Source organism: Anomalospiza imberbis, chromosome 5, assembly GCF_031753505.1.
Source record: "Anomalospiza imberbis isolate Cuckoo-Finch-1a 21T00152 chromosome 5, ASM3175350v1, whole genome shotgun sequence".
Classification (NCBI taxonomy): Eukaryota; Metazoa; Chordata; class Aves; order Passeriformes; family Viduidae; genus Anomalospiza; species Anomalospiza imberbis.
The window spans coordinates 29,797,687-29,812,700 of record NC_089685.1 but is presented as its reverse complement, the minus strand read 5'-3'; the positions used below and the strand labels follow the sequence as shown (position 1 = coordinate 29,812,700).

Below are 15,014 nucleotides of genomic sequence, written 5' to 3'. Positions count from 1 at the left end.
TGAGATTAATTAAATTAGGCAGGGTATAACAAATATAGCAGAAGCAATTTCTCCATTTTCAGTATTAACACTGAAGTCAAAGCTGAATTTCATGTAAAACTTGGAAATCACTCATGCCATCAGAGTTCAGAATGTATAAATATGCAAGTTCACCTAATGATTTACTCATAATGTCATTCTAAAAAACAATTTGAAGCATCAGTGGTGAAAAATATCACCACACTTCAGTATTTTGAACAATATTATTATGAAGTCTTTTCATACGTTAGTAGAACTTGGTTAAGAAGTATAAGTAGTGTTTACTTGTAAATGTGGCATAAATGAAATGTAAATACTGTACTTTTTTTGAATGAAAGCCTGTAGGAGTTTAATTTAGGTATCTTATATATTGAAAGTGAATATTCTAAGAATAAAACTTGAATTGTCTACTTAGAGAGACTTTCTTAGTAATCTGAGGTTCTAACAGCAAGGAAGCCCAGCTAAAAACTGGGTTATTGTAGTAACAGACAGAGCCCTCCCTAACACCTTAGCTCATGATCACTCTGTCATCTCCCTGAATACAAATAACATATACAATATAAAATATATAAAATAAAATATGTAATATGTGAAATAAATTAAAGGTTGAAGTTAAAGGAGAAGATAAAGGAGTTATGAAGTTAAAGGAGAATGGCAGGGACTGAATTAAGAAACTGGTGGGCAATGACATGTTAATGAAAGATTGAGTATCACAGTAAAAGAATAACTGCCTTCATTTTTAATTTCTGGAACATTTTGTTCCTCCATACTGAGAAGCATAAGGATTCATCAATGGAGGCTGTTCTGAATGTCTCTTCAACAGTTATCATACCGGAGTTTAGAAAGCTGAATTACTATTCTAGAAATTCTGAAAAGGGGACAACTGCAATAAATTAGGAACATATTAAAAAATTATATTCTCTTTTTAAGTTTGAAGAAAAAGGAAATTTTTAAAGAGTTACTCAGACCTCAAGTGAACTGACTTGTGTCTGTGGGCAAGTATCTATCTCTCTCTCAAAACATCTAGATTTCTTGAATTTCTTTAATTGTATTATCTACTTAACTTCAAACCATACCATTTATGTTGTGATTTAAAGTAATCTCCTGCCCCAGTCCCACAGAGCTTTAAGAATATTCACCTTTGTTTCAGTGGCAACAAGGAAAAAAAAAATCACCACGAATCCAAAAGGATTCCAATGCATAAAGCTACAGTCAACACACAGTTAAATTGGCAGGGCTACCTGACCTTTCAGAATGTAATACTCAGCTACCTCTGAAAACCAGAAAACATAAAATAATTAAACTTGAAATGCAAAGAAATACAGAAATAAGGGATAAAACCAATTCTGTAATGCAGCTTTACATTGCCTATCTGGTTCTAGAAAAGACATTACAGATTTTTTTCAAGTGGGTATGGTGTTATGATAGACAGAAAGGATGATTAGGGAATGGGTCCTCATCTGTTACATTCTGCTCTGTTTTACTTCCAGCACTGGTAACACTCAGCATCTGAAGTCTCTGAGAAAAGTGTAATTTTTACTAAATAGTGAGGGATTCAGTGAAGAAAGTTCACCTAATAAATGCCTAAAAGTTGATGGCTTAAAACATGCTTTGTCTCAGTATCAGTTTTTTTTCAGTTGCTTCAGAGGTCCATACAAGAGTTTAATGACATGGAGTATCAGTTGTGAGCTGATATATCTGACACACTTCTAGGACTCAGAAAAAAGTAAATTAAGCCAAGACCTTGTAAGACAGCTTTCAAACATGAACCTGTAAGATAGCTTGAGGTGAGCTCAGGGTTTCGTCTGACACATCATTGATTCTGGAAAGCAAATTATCAAGTCTTGTCTCCCTCATGTAGCTGCTGGATGCTCTTTTCAGCTGTGCTAACAGAACTGTGGAGCAGCGCTGTAAGGCAACGTGGGGGACACACTACACTTCCCCAAAATCTTCCTGTTTGCTAAGGGAGGAGAGTAAAAGTAACAGAAAGGGAACCTTTACGTCTTCACAAGACAGGAAGTGTATTAACTGCTGTAAGTGCTGACAGAGAAAGGTCTCATCTCATCCTTTTCTTCCAGCCCACCTCCTGTACTGTACTGTTCAACTGACAGTAAGGCAAATAGATTCCACTCATGTGGCAAGCCCACTCTTTTGTTCTGTGAGCATTTTTTTTAAAAAAAACAAATTGATTTACCATGCAATCTAAAAAAAACTAAAGCTGGTTTCCTCACCATAAGCAATGCACAGCCGTGAGAAGCAATAAGGGATATAATGAAGAGTAAGAACAGAATCGCAGTATCATTTAGGCTGGAAAACACTTCTAGGATCACCGAGTCTAAATATTAACCACTGCCACATCCACCACTAAACCATGTCCCTATGCACCACATCAGCACATCTTTTGAAGACAAACCATCTGATTTTAAGCAGAGGAATGTTCTCATTTCAATTTGTGCTCTAAAATCACATCCTTAGTATCTTGTGATATTGCAGTCTCGGTATTTTAGCAAGAACTGGTTACGTGTGTAAATTCCTGCTTTCTGAATCTGACTTAATTAGGGAATTCTGCCTCACAAGAGGGGATGTATGAACAGTTTTTCTCCTATGAGTACCTATGCCAATTTAAAAGAAGCTTGTGAGGACACGTAGCTACTGGAATATCTTATCTGTTTGATGGAACATGATGAAAAGGCAGAGTTAAGAACACATCATGCTAGTAGATGGTCTCAGCCCTACACTTCTCACTTACCAAGTATTTAAGACTACATTACTATAATTCTTCTTTCTGTGGTTTTCCAAGTTCTGAGTGTTGCTCAGTTTAATGAAACAAGGCCCCATAAAGCAATTGTAAGTCTGTGTTAAGATGTTTTTTTATATTAAAAAATAAAAGGATTCTCAAACTAAATTTCTCAGTTTTCATAACTTGACTTTCTCTGCTGCCTCCAGCAGCTTGGTAGCAGTTTTACAAGCCACAAAACAGAACTGCAAAATTCTGCCTGGGACCATGTAATTACATCTAAAGTGGTTCCAGTCAGTTACTAACAAAGGCCAGGTCTTAACACACTTCTACAAGTAATTGAACCTTGAACAATTCCACTATTAACACAGCCAGCCCCAAAACATCACACCAATGGGGTTGCACTCTGCAATATTAATTCCAGATGGTCAAAATCATTCTGGGAAAGAGAAGAGCCAAATCTGATTTTAGACAGCAACAAAAATCAGAAGACTCCGAGGAGTCTTTATAATTTATCTTGTTTGCATGTTTAAAGGAAAGTTTATTACAACAGTTGCTGGATCAAATCAGCCCAAATTTAGACCACAAAACTGGAAGGAATATAACAAGTTGCAAGACAATCCATCTCAGCTGTGTGACACATGAACCGTACACAATAAATAGCTTTCCACTTGTATGACAAACACTTCCCTGTTACAAGGAAAGTTATAAAATGAAAAAGTTATAAAAATGCAGTCGGGCAAAAAAATAGGAGAACACATTGAGAACAATGTTCATCATAGAGTTTTGACCCACATACTTTAAAGAATTACCTGGTTTGGTTTTTTTTAAGGGAACTGCAACTACATCAGAATCTAGTCCCATTTTAGTCTTACTGGAACGGACCTCAAATTTGCTAACAGATTCTTATATATGCAGAGTTTCACCTGATAAGGCAAGTTATAAACAAATTCTTTCAATAATTTCTAATTCTCTTTTTTTTTTCTACTGTTAACGAGACTCAAATATCTTACTTATTGGAAGGCTTCTGATTTCCTGCTTGTCCATGTTCATCTTGCTTTAATCCTGCAAGCAAAGCATCTCTGGAACAGTGCTTATCCTATTTGAGGAAAAGAGAAAGGCAGTAAGAATGGTGTGGAGAAATTTACCATGAAATTCCTACTGTTTTCTGAAGTAACATGTGAAAGATAATCTGTACCTGTAAATGGGTAATGAAGGAAAACCTCTGCCGCTGGAAAGGTTCACATCCCTCCCATAAGCACTGCCCGGGGTAGACATCTTTTCCTCCATGTTCAGTTGCTGCATGATAGAAAACCTGTGATGGTGTCTGAAACCACCTATGAAAAGAGAAGAGAGGAATTTAATTTTATTTTTTCCCCAGTGAATTGTTAAGTACAAATATAACAAACATCAACTCATAGTGGTTAACTTTTTTTTTCTAAATGGAGACATGCACTGATAAATGGAAAGTTGCAAAATTTTGAAGGCAAAACGATGTATACATATTACCAGTGAGCTACAAATAAATGTCAATATTATTTTTCCAAATCTGATTGAAACATCATGGTTCTGTTTTCTACTTACACTTTACCAAAGAAATAATGCATGTTAATTCCAACAGACCCATTCTCTGCAATACAAGTAAAATACAGCAACAAACTATGAAGAGCTAAACTAGATGAGGTTTATTTATTTTTATATTTATATGTAAAAATATAAAATATATTTATACAAGAGAATTTCTTATACTCCTCCCATTTTCCTTCTCCACTGGCAGTCAGATTCAGACCTTATTTAAATCTGATCAACTTAGTGGCTCTCTGCTGGACTCATTCCAGCAGGTCCATGTCCTTCCTGTGTTGGGGACCCCAGAGCTGGACGCAGCACTGCAGGTGGGGTCTCACTGGAGCAGAGTAGATGGGCAGAATCATCTCCCTTGACTGGCTCTCTGTGCTGCAAGCACACATGGCTGGGTCATGTCCAGCCTCTCCTCCCCCAGCACCCCCGAGTCCTTCTCAGCAGGGCTGCCCTCGATCTGTTCATCCCCAGCCTGTGCTGACACCAGGGTTTGCCCCAATCCAGCAGCACCTCACACTTGGTCTTGTCAGACCCCAAGAGATTCCCATGGGCCCACTGCTCAGCCCTGTCCAGGTCCCTCTGGATGGCATCCTGTGCTTCAGGTGTGTCAACTGCACCACTCAGCTCAGTGTCATCTGCAAATGTGCTGAGGGAGCACTCGATCCCTTCATCCCTGTCATTAATTAAAATAATAAATAATACTGGTCCCAGTAGAGACCCATGAGAGACACCATGTGTCACTGAAGTCCACCAAGACTCTTAGCCACTGATCCCCACCCTCTGGATGCGACTGTCCAACCAATTCCGAATTTATCTACCAGTCCACTTATCAAATCAATCTCTCTCCGATTTAGGAAGAAGGATGTTGTGGGGTACCACGTCAAAGGCTTTACAGAAGTCCAGAGAAATGATATCTGTAGCCCTCCCCTTACCCTCTGATGCAGTTACTCCATCACAGAAAGCCATGAGGTTGGTCAGACAGGATTTTGCCTTGGTGAAGCCATGCTGGCTTTGTTTGTTGTTACCTGTTAACCAGCAAGGGTACACAGCCTTTGACACTTCTCTTCTGATTAATGTACCTGTACAAGCCCTTCCTGTTATTTTCTGCGTAACTTGCCAGGTTCAGTTCTAGTTTTGCCAGCTCTGTTCCACTCCTCTCTCCCCAAGAATCTCCCCTAACAGCTAGAAGTCTGCCTTAAAGTTCAAGAGCCTGACTTAACTCCTTACCTGACTTGAATTTCTCAAGATTGCAAGCTTCACCAATGCATGACTGCTGCAACCTAGGCTACCTCCAATCTCATGTAGACAAATGATGAGCTATTGTAACATATATAAGCTGGTAAAAAGGAGAATCGCTGCATTTCAAAATACATGACATGAAAATAGTGAATGATTCAAAACACTGGTGCTTTTTTTGCCTATATATACACCTTATGTTTCACACATGTTACAAATTAGGCCCCTTACTTCAACAGAAAAAAAAAAAAATGGCCTAAAGATTTTGCTGCTCAAAATTCACTACAATACAACTAACCCAGTTCATCAATACCCACTTAATGTTTGGACCAAAGAGGTCTAGAAACCTAGCTGCTACCATTTGGAAAGTCATTGCCACCAGCTGCCCTCACACACTCTCAGCTTATGAACAGCAGATCAGTGAGTGCTTTGATCCAGCCACCTCCTACCACATCCCACTACTACTTTCAGTAGTGTCCATTATGCAAACATACTTGCAAATGATGCCTAGGCCTAAGCGTACAGATACTGATACCTGAACACTATGAAGACAAAGAGCTAATTTCACCCACAGACAAGTCTTAGTTACAAACTGAATGCTACTGCCGTAACTACCTGTAATACAGCAATTACCTTTTGCATTGATAATAAATACTACTCTCTTTAAAATCATTCATCTTTTACATGCCAGTTACCTCTTACTGAAGGGGAGCTGAGAAGAAGAAATACCCGCCTCTTGCTGTTGGTCCAGATAACCCATAGTAGGAAATGAAAATAAAATGTTTTACATCTACACTGGCTCACCAGTGGGTGTTTCAGAGGACAGAAAGATCTTCCCACAATAAAGGGGATTCAGCTTAAGCCTGGCACTAACCATTTTATGAATAATTTCTGGCACAGATGAAACAAATTTCATGGCCTAAGTGAAATCCAAAATACAGACCAAAACATTTCATTCAACATGGCAAAGCTTCAGAAAAATAAAGCTATTTCAGCTATGTTGGCTCATTCACTGTATAATATATTCAGTGTTATACACTTCAATCACTGACCTATAAAGATTTAAACTTAGTACCATTTTGCAGAGAAAAACTGTTTTTCCTTAAAGAAACACCTAACTATTGTAATAAAAAAAGCTTGCGTACTGACAATATGGTCAGTTCAGTCTAGACTCTTGTTACACACTTAATTCATCCATCCTTCTGTTCAACTGCTGAACAGAACATTAATAGCTGACCTGACAGGCACTGGAGATCCAATAGCATTTTCAATTTACTTTTTAAATACAAAGCAATTCAAGAGCAGACATCTGCCTGCCTGTGAAACAAAACAGCAGCTTTTAAATTAAGCTGCATACAATTAGCAGTACCTGCAGACAGCTGAAAGTTCAAAGGAAAACACCTACTTTCTGCTACATCCTTAATGCAAAGTAATGTGCTGACTGACACCTTTTAGAATTTTATGTCCACTTCAGATATTAAATGTGAACAGATCTGCCAGAGGCCAATCATTTCAACTATTTGCATAATTCAGCCTCATCTTGTTGTAGTCTTTAGACACTACTAAATCTGTGGCACTTCAAATCTTGGTCTAATGTTTCCTCATTCATTTCTAAAAAACCCAAACCAAACCACCAGTACGCACCACTGGAACGTTGCTAACTGGAGCAGTCAAATTAGTCAGTAGGAAAAGAACATACCATTTTGTTTATTCATATTTATCCTGCTTCACAATAAAATGTTTAAGGCCTTCACTAACTTCTGCACGGCATCTTTGAAGGAAAACATAATGCTGGTATTTTTGAGAATTAAACTAAAGAACATGCACAGAGAAACAGGTGAAACTTATTTTTTCAAATGTGCCTCCTGTCATATCTTTCCAGTTAGTGACAAATATCACAAAAAAAACCCCAGCATTCTATCATTCTACTGTGACGAAACTGCCTGCTTAATCCTAGGGGAAAAAAATTGCTATGCAATTGAGAATGAAACCAAGAAGTGAATGTGAAGTTCACACAGACTAATGACCCACTCAAAAGAATCTTCTTGTTTCCCACTTAACCTACTCAATAAAAGCAGTTAAGATTGAGAACTACAAAAAAAAAAAACCCCAAAAAACCAAAAAACAAACAAACAAAAAAAAAACCAAAACAAAACAAAAAAAACCACCCAGATGGCAATTACGTATTTTTCTTTACATCTAACAGAACCAGGAAGCCTACAGGAGATTTGATATACCTGTTTTAATCAGGCTGTTCATGAAATATGAATAAACAATACATATTTGAGGAAAATGCTAACTTAACATTTTGGTTCTCTCTTCACCACAGAGAAGGTCAAATGTATAGTTCATCTGAACTGGTTTTAGGCTGGGACTGAAATAACTATTTTAAAAGTGACAGCTTAAAAACAAGAGCTGTGTGTCATATAAACTAAATCTATTAACGCAAAAATCTCTGAAAGCTTTTGAAAATAATGCAATTTAACCATGAATGAAAAGCAGTACAGGAAGTAACAGCCAGTTAAACTAAAGGAACAGAAATAATTCACTAGGCATGGAGCAAAATACAGAGACCAATGGCCTTGTAGCCCTGAACTTCAGTCTCAGGTAAACCTTCTGGAGTTGTATTTTAAGACAGACTACAAAAAGACTGATAATGTAAGGCAATTTAATACTACTGCTCCTCCTCCTGCCCCAACACAGCTTATCCTATGTAACCTTAGACATGGAATGAAGTTGGTGTCTTATACTTTAAAACTGTAGTTCAGCAAACTCTTTGACATGTTATAAGCTGGCAAGTCTTCTGCTGTGACACTGTCCCAGCCTTTCATTTCAACCTCAATGCAACCCACCAATACTTAGGCATGAGTTAATGCATCTACTGTGCAGCCAGCAGACTATGGCTCTACAGATCTATTTATTAGTAGTAAGGGAGGAAACTACAGAGTAAGTAAAGTCTTACATATATTTCTTACACAGAGAAGCGTCACCTATCAAAGAAAGAAAAATCACTTTTAAAGTGAAAGTAGTGCAATGATTTAAAAAGCACCAGATCGCTTGCATTGACTGAATGATCTTAGAATTATGTTTGCAAGGAATGAAAAAAACAGAAATTATACCTTCAGGAGTTTCATACTAACTCTCATACAGTATTCCTATAATTCTGATAAAATCCCTTATTTTTACTATCTGTTTCAAACAGTTAAACTTCTCCATATTTTCATCCCAATTTTTTTAATTTCCCACCAGCTTTCTGTCAAATCAGCTTTATGTTCACTTTGTCATCCTACAACGGTGAGGCTGTCACTTTTTTTTGTTATGCAACTTTTCTCACTCACAGTTTGTCTCCACTTTTCAAAGTGGCTATTTGACAATGACCTTTTTTTCACCAACTCTCTGCCCTTGCCCACAAACTAAGCGTATTCACAAACCTAAGTTATTTTAAAAATCGGTGTCAAGATACACATACTTTCCATAAGAGTTGCATCAAGTTTCTATAAGCCTACATCTAAATGTCTGGTAGTTCACTCCTCTCTAAGAACAACAGAAGCAAATTAAAAAAAAAAATTAAATCATGGCTGTCTAGTCTTAAAACCCAGTTTCTTACTACTTCCTTTCAAGACAATGGCATCCTCTGGAACACAAATGGTGTAATTAACAAAATTAGTCATAAGCTAAATAAGACTGTGACCAGGACATTGAAGTGCAACACCCTGCTCGCAAAACTGGAAACATAAGAAAACGTCAAGACATAATTTGTAACTGCAGTACAGGAACTATTTTTATATTTGCAACACAGAGAACATGCTTCAGAGCTCAGAATTGTTTTAAACTGAACTACACAACTATTTTTTGTTACTAAAGAATCAATATACTTCAAGAAAGTCACATAATACTCATTTTATGCTCTAAAGTATAACTGAGAGCAGTTAAGTGTCTTGCCTTCCCCCGTCTCATTCAATTTCCTCAACACTTTTCACTTTTTCTTTCCACCACTTACAAAGTATAAGGTAACTCAGGGAAACAGAATGGATGGAACTTGTAGAATCACCTTCTGTATACAAGCATCTGTTACATATCAGTAAAAGGTAAATAAAGGAGCCATTTACTTTTTACAAGATTGCCACAGACACATGAAGTTCTGTCCAGGTTTTTTCATTTGCTCTGCATGTTGACTTGCTGCAGTGTATGAAGGTGGCTGCAAATTCATCTGCTGGCCCTGTACTTGAGCTGTTGGTATTGACGTTGCAGGTGTGCTCTGTAGAAAAAGTAAAAACAATTTTAAACAGGGCTTATTTCTAGACTTGACATACAGTTTACTGCTTGTTGAAAAAGACTTTTTGTTTTACACCTCAATCCACCACAGATGCTCAATTTTTAATACTCTGAACTCTGAATAAGCATTAGTAAGACACAGTAACATGAGGTACAAACAACTTTTACACTGTAGTACTTATGCGGAACTTCCTAATACTCAAATAATAAACTTCATGCCCAAATTCAAATACAGAATTATGACTGCAAAGAAATTTTTCAAGGGCACTAGTGGAGCCAAGGTTAACATTATTGTTCAAACGCTTTGTTGTTATTTAAGAAAAGGAAAAAAACTCATGCAAACTCAAGGCACTGCAGTATCATCAGCACAGGGAATAGCACTACATGCTCAGAATGCCTGATGATACTGAACAACTTGTATACAATGAAAAGAGAAACATTTCAGAAAGCAAAATTATGTCCCCCTTGCTCCCCTGCAATATAACAAAACACTAAGCACTCAACTAAAATTATCTCTGAAATTACCTAAAAATACATAAACCCAAACTAATTTTGTTTCTTTTTCTGAATAATGGATACTGAATGCTGAACTTTTAATTTCAAAACAGTGTCTGTGTCAGAATATTGTTTCTCTTCTTTTTTTTTCCTGGAAGGCTCTGGTCAGCAAGAAGTTTGTAAGGATGACGACAGTAGAAAAAAAAAGCTTTTGAATATTATTTAGATATGAAGACATACTTTTCTTCCCCACTGTTTGAAAACAAATTCACACTCTCAAGAGATCAAATAAAATTACTTCCAAGTCTGTGTAAGAATACTATAAGCAAACACTTTCCAATGGTGCACACATTTAGATCTTTACAGCTCTGTTACTGAGAAACTTTAGACTTTCACTACAAAGAAACCAATTGCTAACTTCAATTTCTAACATTTCATTTCCATATTGACATACATTGTCTTCCTGCTGATCTCTGTTGGCATTGTGGACAGCAGTCATACAAGGCAGTGAGTTAATAACTATCATAGATTATACTACATGTCAGTATACCAGTGTATTAACATGACCCAAGAGACAGCAAAAAAGCCTATCAAAATCAAAACACATCCCATATCCAAGCAATAAAACATGATAAAAATAAGGAAAAACTCTGCAAAACTCCTGAGTACAGCACAACTACTTATGATGCCTGTGATCCATCCACATACATGAAAAATTGTAAGAAAGGATTTGAGTCCATTAGTCATAACTACAAACTATTTTGAACTCAGCAATGATTTTCACCTAAAGACCATTAAGCTATTTCACAGAATGGGTAATGAATCCTTCACAAGGTATCTTCCAACAAAAAGTAAACACAAGTGGAGTTTTTTAATAGCAACACCCCCTTAAAAAGGCATTTTTAAAATTAAGCTGCAAGTAAAATAATGGAGTGTCAGCAGTATAACTTGTTTTGCAACCTTCACTTGGCATCCCAGTATCAACACATTCTGATGGTCTTTTATGTGACTTTTTATCCCTGTAGAACTTCTGTCTCATTTAATGTGCTGAAGAGAAAATGAGCCTACTGAATGAATTCAGTATTTCACTTAATTCTCATCATTCAATGTGGTTCATGTATTATTTACTCAATTCAAAGCCAACCCTGCAATTAATCTGGAATTATGAATTTTCTCAAGGGTTTCTCTGGCAAGCTCTCCTAGTGGTATTCAAATGTTTTAATATGATCTCATTGAAAAATTGTTTATTTTTAATAAGTTGATCTGAGATATACAACACAAAATGTTGCATGCTGAAAATGAAAGAGCTCAGAAAAAGAAACAAATTTTCAGGACAAAAAGTTATCATTCAGTGTCCCCTCCCATTTTTCTCCCCTTTTTTTCCTGTGAGATAAAAAGCTAATAAATTGAAAACAAACATGTAAAATAGTTGCTGTTGTTTAAAATTCTCTTCTTACTGCTCTACTGTGGAGAAGTTTCACTCAAACTTGGTGGACACAACTTTCATGTATTTTTAAGACAAATCCACTGCTTGCCTATCTGCTTTTTTGATTATATTTTTAAATCAACATGTAAAGCAAAGTTACATTTGCTCCTAGCATTTTTTATTTTATTTTAGAAATGAAAGCTTTACAGTCAACCATCACAAAGCTTTCCTCTCTTCATTCAAGAGATCAGAAAGATTCGTAAAGACCAACGCTAATTTTTGGTTTCCTTTTCCCTCTATTGTCATGTATTAGTTTAGTAATAACATGACACATGGGATATCACTAAAATTAGGTATAGCCTTTGTTTTTCAGAAATTAAACTCCTTTTTCTAACAGAAATATACCTAGAAATACTTGCTAGGTGCTACCTACTTCACAGTGCTCATATGCAATGATTATGTTAATTCACTTATTTCTTTAAACAATGACAAATACTAACTTTTCCCTAATTAAGTATAAGAAAAGTAACATCATGAAGTCTTTCCCTGGGGCATAAAGATTCCAGAAAATTTCCTCCTCTAGTAAAAACATTTAATGAATCCAGGTTTCCCAAGAAAACAAATGCCCAGTACTCTGCTACACTTGAACGTGCTTCACAACACCCTTTTATAATCAAATTAGACCTCTCCATGATACAATTTGCAACTACCACCACTTAGCCCTTTCCTCACAGAATCTTGGGACTGAAAGGTACCTCTAGAGCAGCATCATCTATCTCAGTAGGGTTTACACTCAACCCTAAAGTACACAAATACAAACCCTTGATGCCTGTACAGTCTACTTACAGAGCAGACGCTAGAGCCTACTTCTAATAAGCAGGTAGAGATTATATCTAGACTGGGTTGACTCGAGACTGAGGTATTGGAGAGGGGGAAGAAATTCAGCCTGGTCATGATAACCAAGAGTACAACTAAGAACCTTCTGCTAACTAGAATGGACTGTTTACTAAGATGCTAATTTAATTTTATGCACAAGAGCTCCTACACTTTGGGCACAGAAGCTCCCTGTGTGGTAGGACTAACAAACCCTATGAGTTGAGGCCAGATGGGGCCTCCACTTCTGTTTGACAGAACCAAAAATGTTATTCCCTTTATGCATGAAGAGATAACTATTTTATCAGGACACCTGCACATTCTATTTAAAAAGCCTGCTGTGCCACCAGCAAGAGAACACTGTGCATCCCAGTGTGTTGGGGATTCTGTTGACATGTAGGGCCATACACACTTTAAAAGCATTAAGCTGCATTTTATTCCCACCACTAACATGTGCACAGCCACTGTAAATAACATGTAATTTAAAAAGAAGCAGTTAATTATTAGTAAAAATACTTTTAAAGAATAACAGGATTTACAGCTTGATATGACAACATTTTGTTTAGCTTATTCACGCTAATGAAAACATCCATAAAAATGCATAAGCTGAAAACAAATGGAGCAGTATTTGAGTGTCAGAAAGGGATCAAGTGGATAAGAAGGCACCAAAAGAAATGTTCTTTTCCTGTTAGATTACTGAGAAGTTTATGCATCCTTGCAACAGTGTGCTTCACAAGTGAAGGGCAATAAAAGCACACAGATTCTGTATTTCACTGCTTCCAGCTGAGCAACTCATTTGCTCTGTGGCTAGGAATGAATTACACCTCCTGGAGCTACACACCTGCTTTCTGGTGCATGGTAATTCTCACCTTTCCAATCAACAGAGAGCAGGAGCAAACAGCCAAGGCCACACAAATTTTGCCACCTAAATTTCAACACAAGCATGTTTCAAGTGGGCAGCCTTAAGAGAAATGGGCGTGCATTGTTTGTGCCGGAACGACAGTGATGAGCAAGAAAGTCATTACTTTAAAAGCCAGATGAGGCAATTTAAATCAGATATGCTCAATTCTAAGAACTTGGCATGATATCAGAGCATTCCTTTAAAACACACACCAAGTGGGACAAACCAACATGGTTATGTTCAACAGATGTTTTGGAGGCGTCTGAAGAGGAATAAGAAAATGTAGCAAAGAAAAGCATACAGATAGGTAATTGCTCATTTCTTTTTCAACCAACAGTCTAGCACAATGCCTCAGGAAAGCAATATACCATGAACAGAGAGCACCAAAATAAAAGGAAGCCAAAAAAGTACAGTACCCATTCTGTCTCCTCGCAAGAGTACATTTCACGAGTTTACAAAATACAGATGGACATATAAGAACAAAATTGCAACACCCTGTGTATCATGTGTACCTATTCTGACATAACTAACAGATCCCCCTGTTTATCATACTGCAAAATATGGAAAGAAATTTTTAAATATTCAGTATACATACAGTTATTTCTCAACAAGCTTTGCTGAGGTATACAATTAATAGGGAATAATCTCAGATTATATACACAAGAAACCTCTATTCGTCAAACTGGATTTTAATGGCACTTACATGGGCTATCCCATAAACAGCCAGTATACAATTTTAATAGGCCAATTAAATTAACATTTTTCCCCAAGCACACTGTATCATCCCATTTCAAACTACCTTTCATATAAGGAAACAAATTTCTCTTAACTTCTACATTCCCTTAAGGATTATTTAATGCTTTCTTGCTTTCCTTAGTTTTCAGATTGTTGTTCCACTCCTGCCTTATTTGGTCATCCTTCCTTATTTTCAAGCATCTTCCCTTTCTCCTCTCTGTAGTTCATGACAGCTAATCCTACTGTAGTTGCATAACCAATACGCTCCTTCCTTTTCTGTCCCCTGAACCTCATTTTTCAGTCTTCCTGTTTGGTTTTACTTTTATTACAATTTTTTTTCTCCTCTCCCTTTCACACTTCTCTGAAATAAAAGCTGTTTGCTAACAAGCAAACAGGAAATCACACACTAAAAGCTTAAGCAGCTATGTAATTTTGCCATCGCTAATATCCCTTTATTCTCTGTCCCCCACTGTTTTTCTCCACTGGATTTTATTTCTAATCAATTTCACAGTGTTTGCAGTAAAAACCATGCTCTCCCTTTTTCTTCTGCAAGACAGCCAATACATACTTAGGTACTTCAGAGAGGATAAAACAATGAAGATGCTCAAGTGAAAAAAAGTGTTCCTCAGCTGCTGCCTTTCAAAAAAGTTAACGACAAGGAAGCTGCTTATCGGGTGAGGAAGACTCAAAATGTGAGGGAGAAAATAGAAGACTAACACAAGGCCTAATCTTAAATGAAG

General features: G+C 36.8%; 1 protein-coding gene across 2 annotated transcripts in view; it reads right to left on the bottom strand.

The window, feature by feature from the left end:
• ARID2 (AT-rich interaction domain 2) overlaps positions 1-15,014 on the bottom strand; it is a 92,509-nt gene that overhangs the window by 4,092 nt on the left and 73,403 nt on the right. For both annotated transcript variants that reach the window (XM_068190048.1, XM_068190049.1), the window contains 3 exons: positions 9,679-9,827; positions 3,954-4,092; positions 3,769-3,854 (listed from right to left, as the gene is read on the bottom strand). In XM_068190048.1, the coding sequence (XP_068046149.1) occupies positions 3,769-3,854; positions 3,954-4,092; positions 9,679-9,827 (374 nt within the window). The remainder of the gene's footprint in view (positions 1-3,768; positions 3,855-3,953; positions 4,093-9,678; positions 9,828-15,014) is intronic.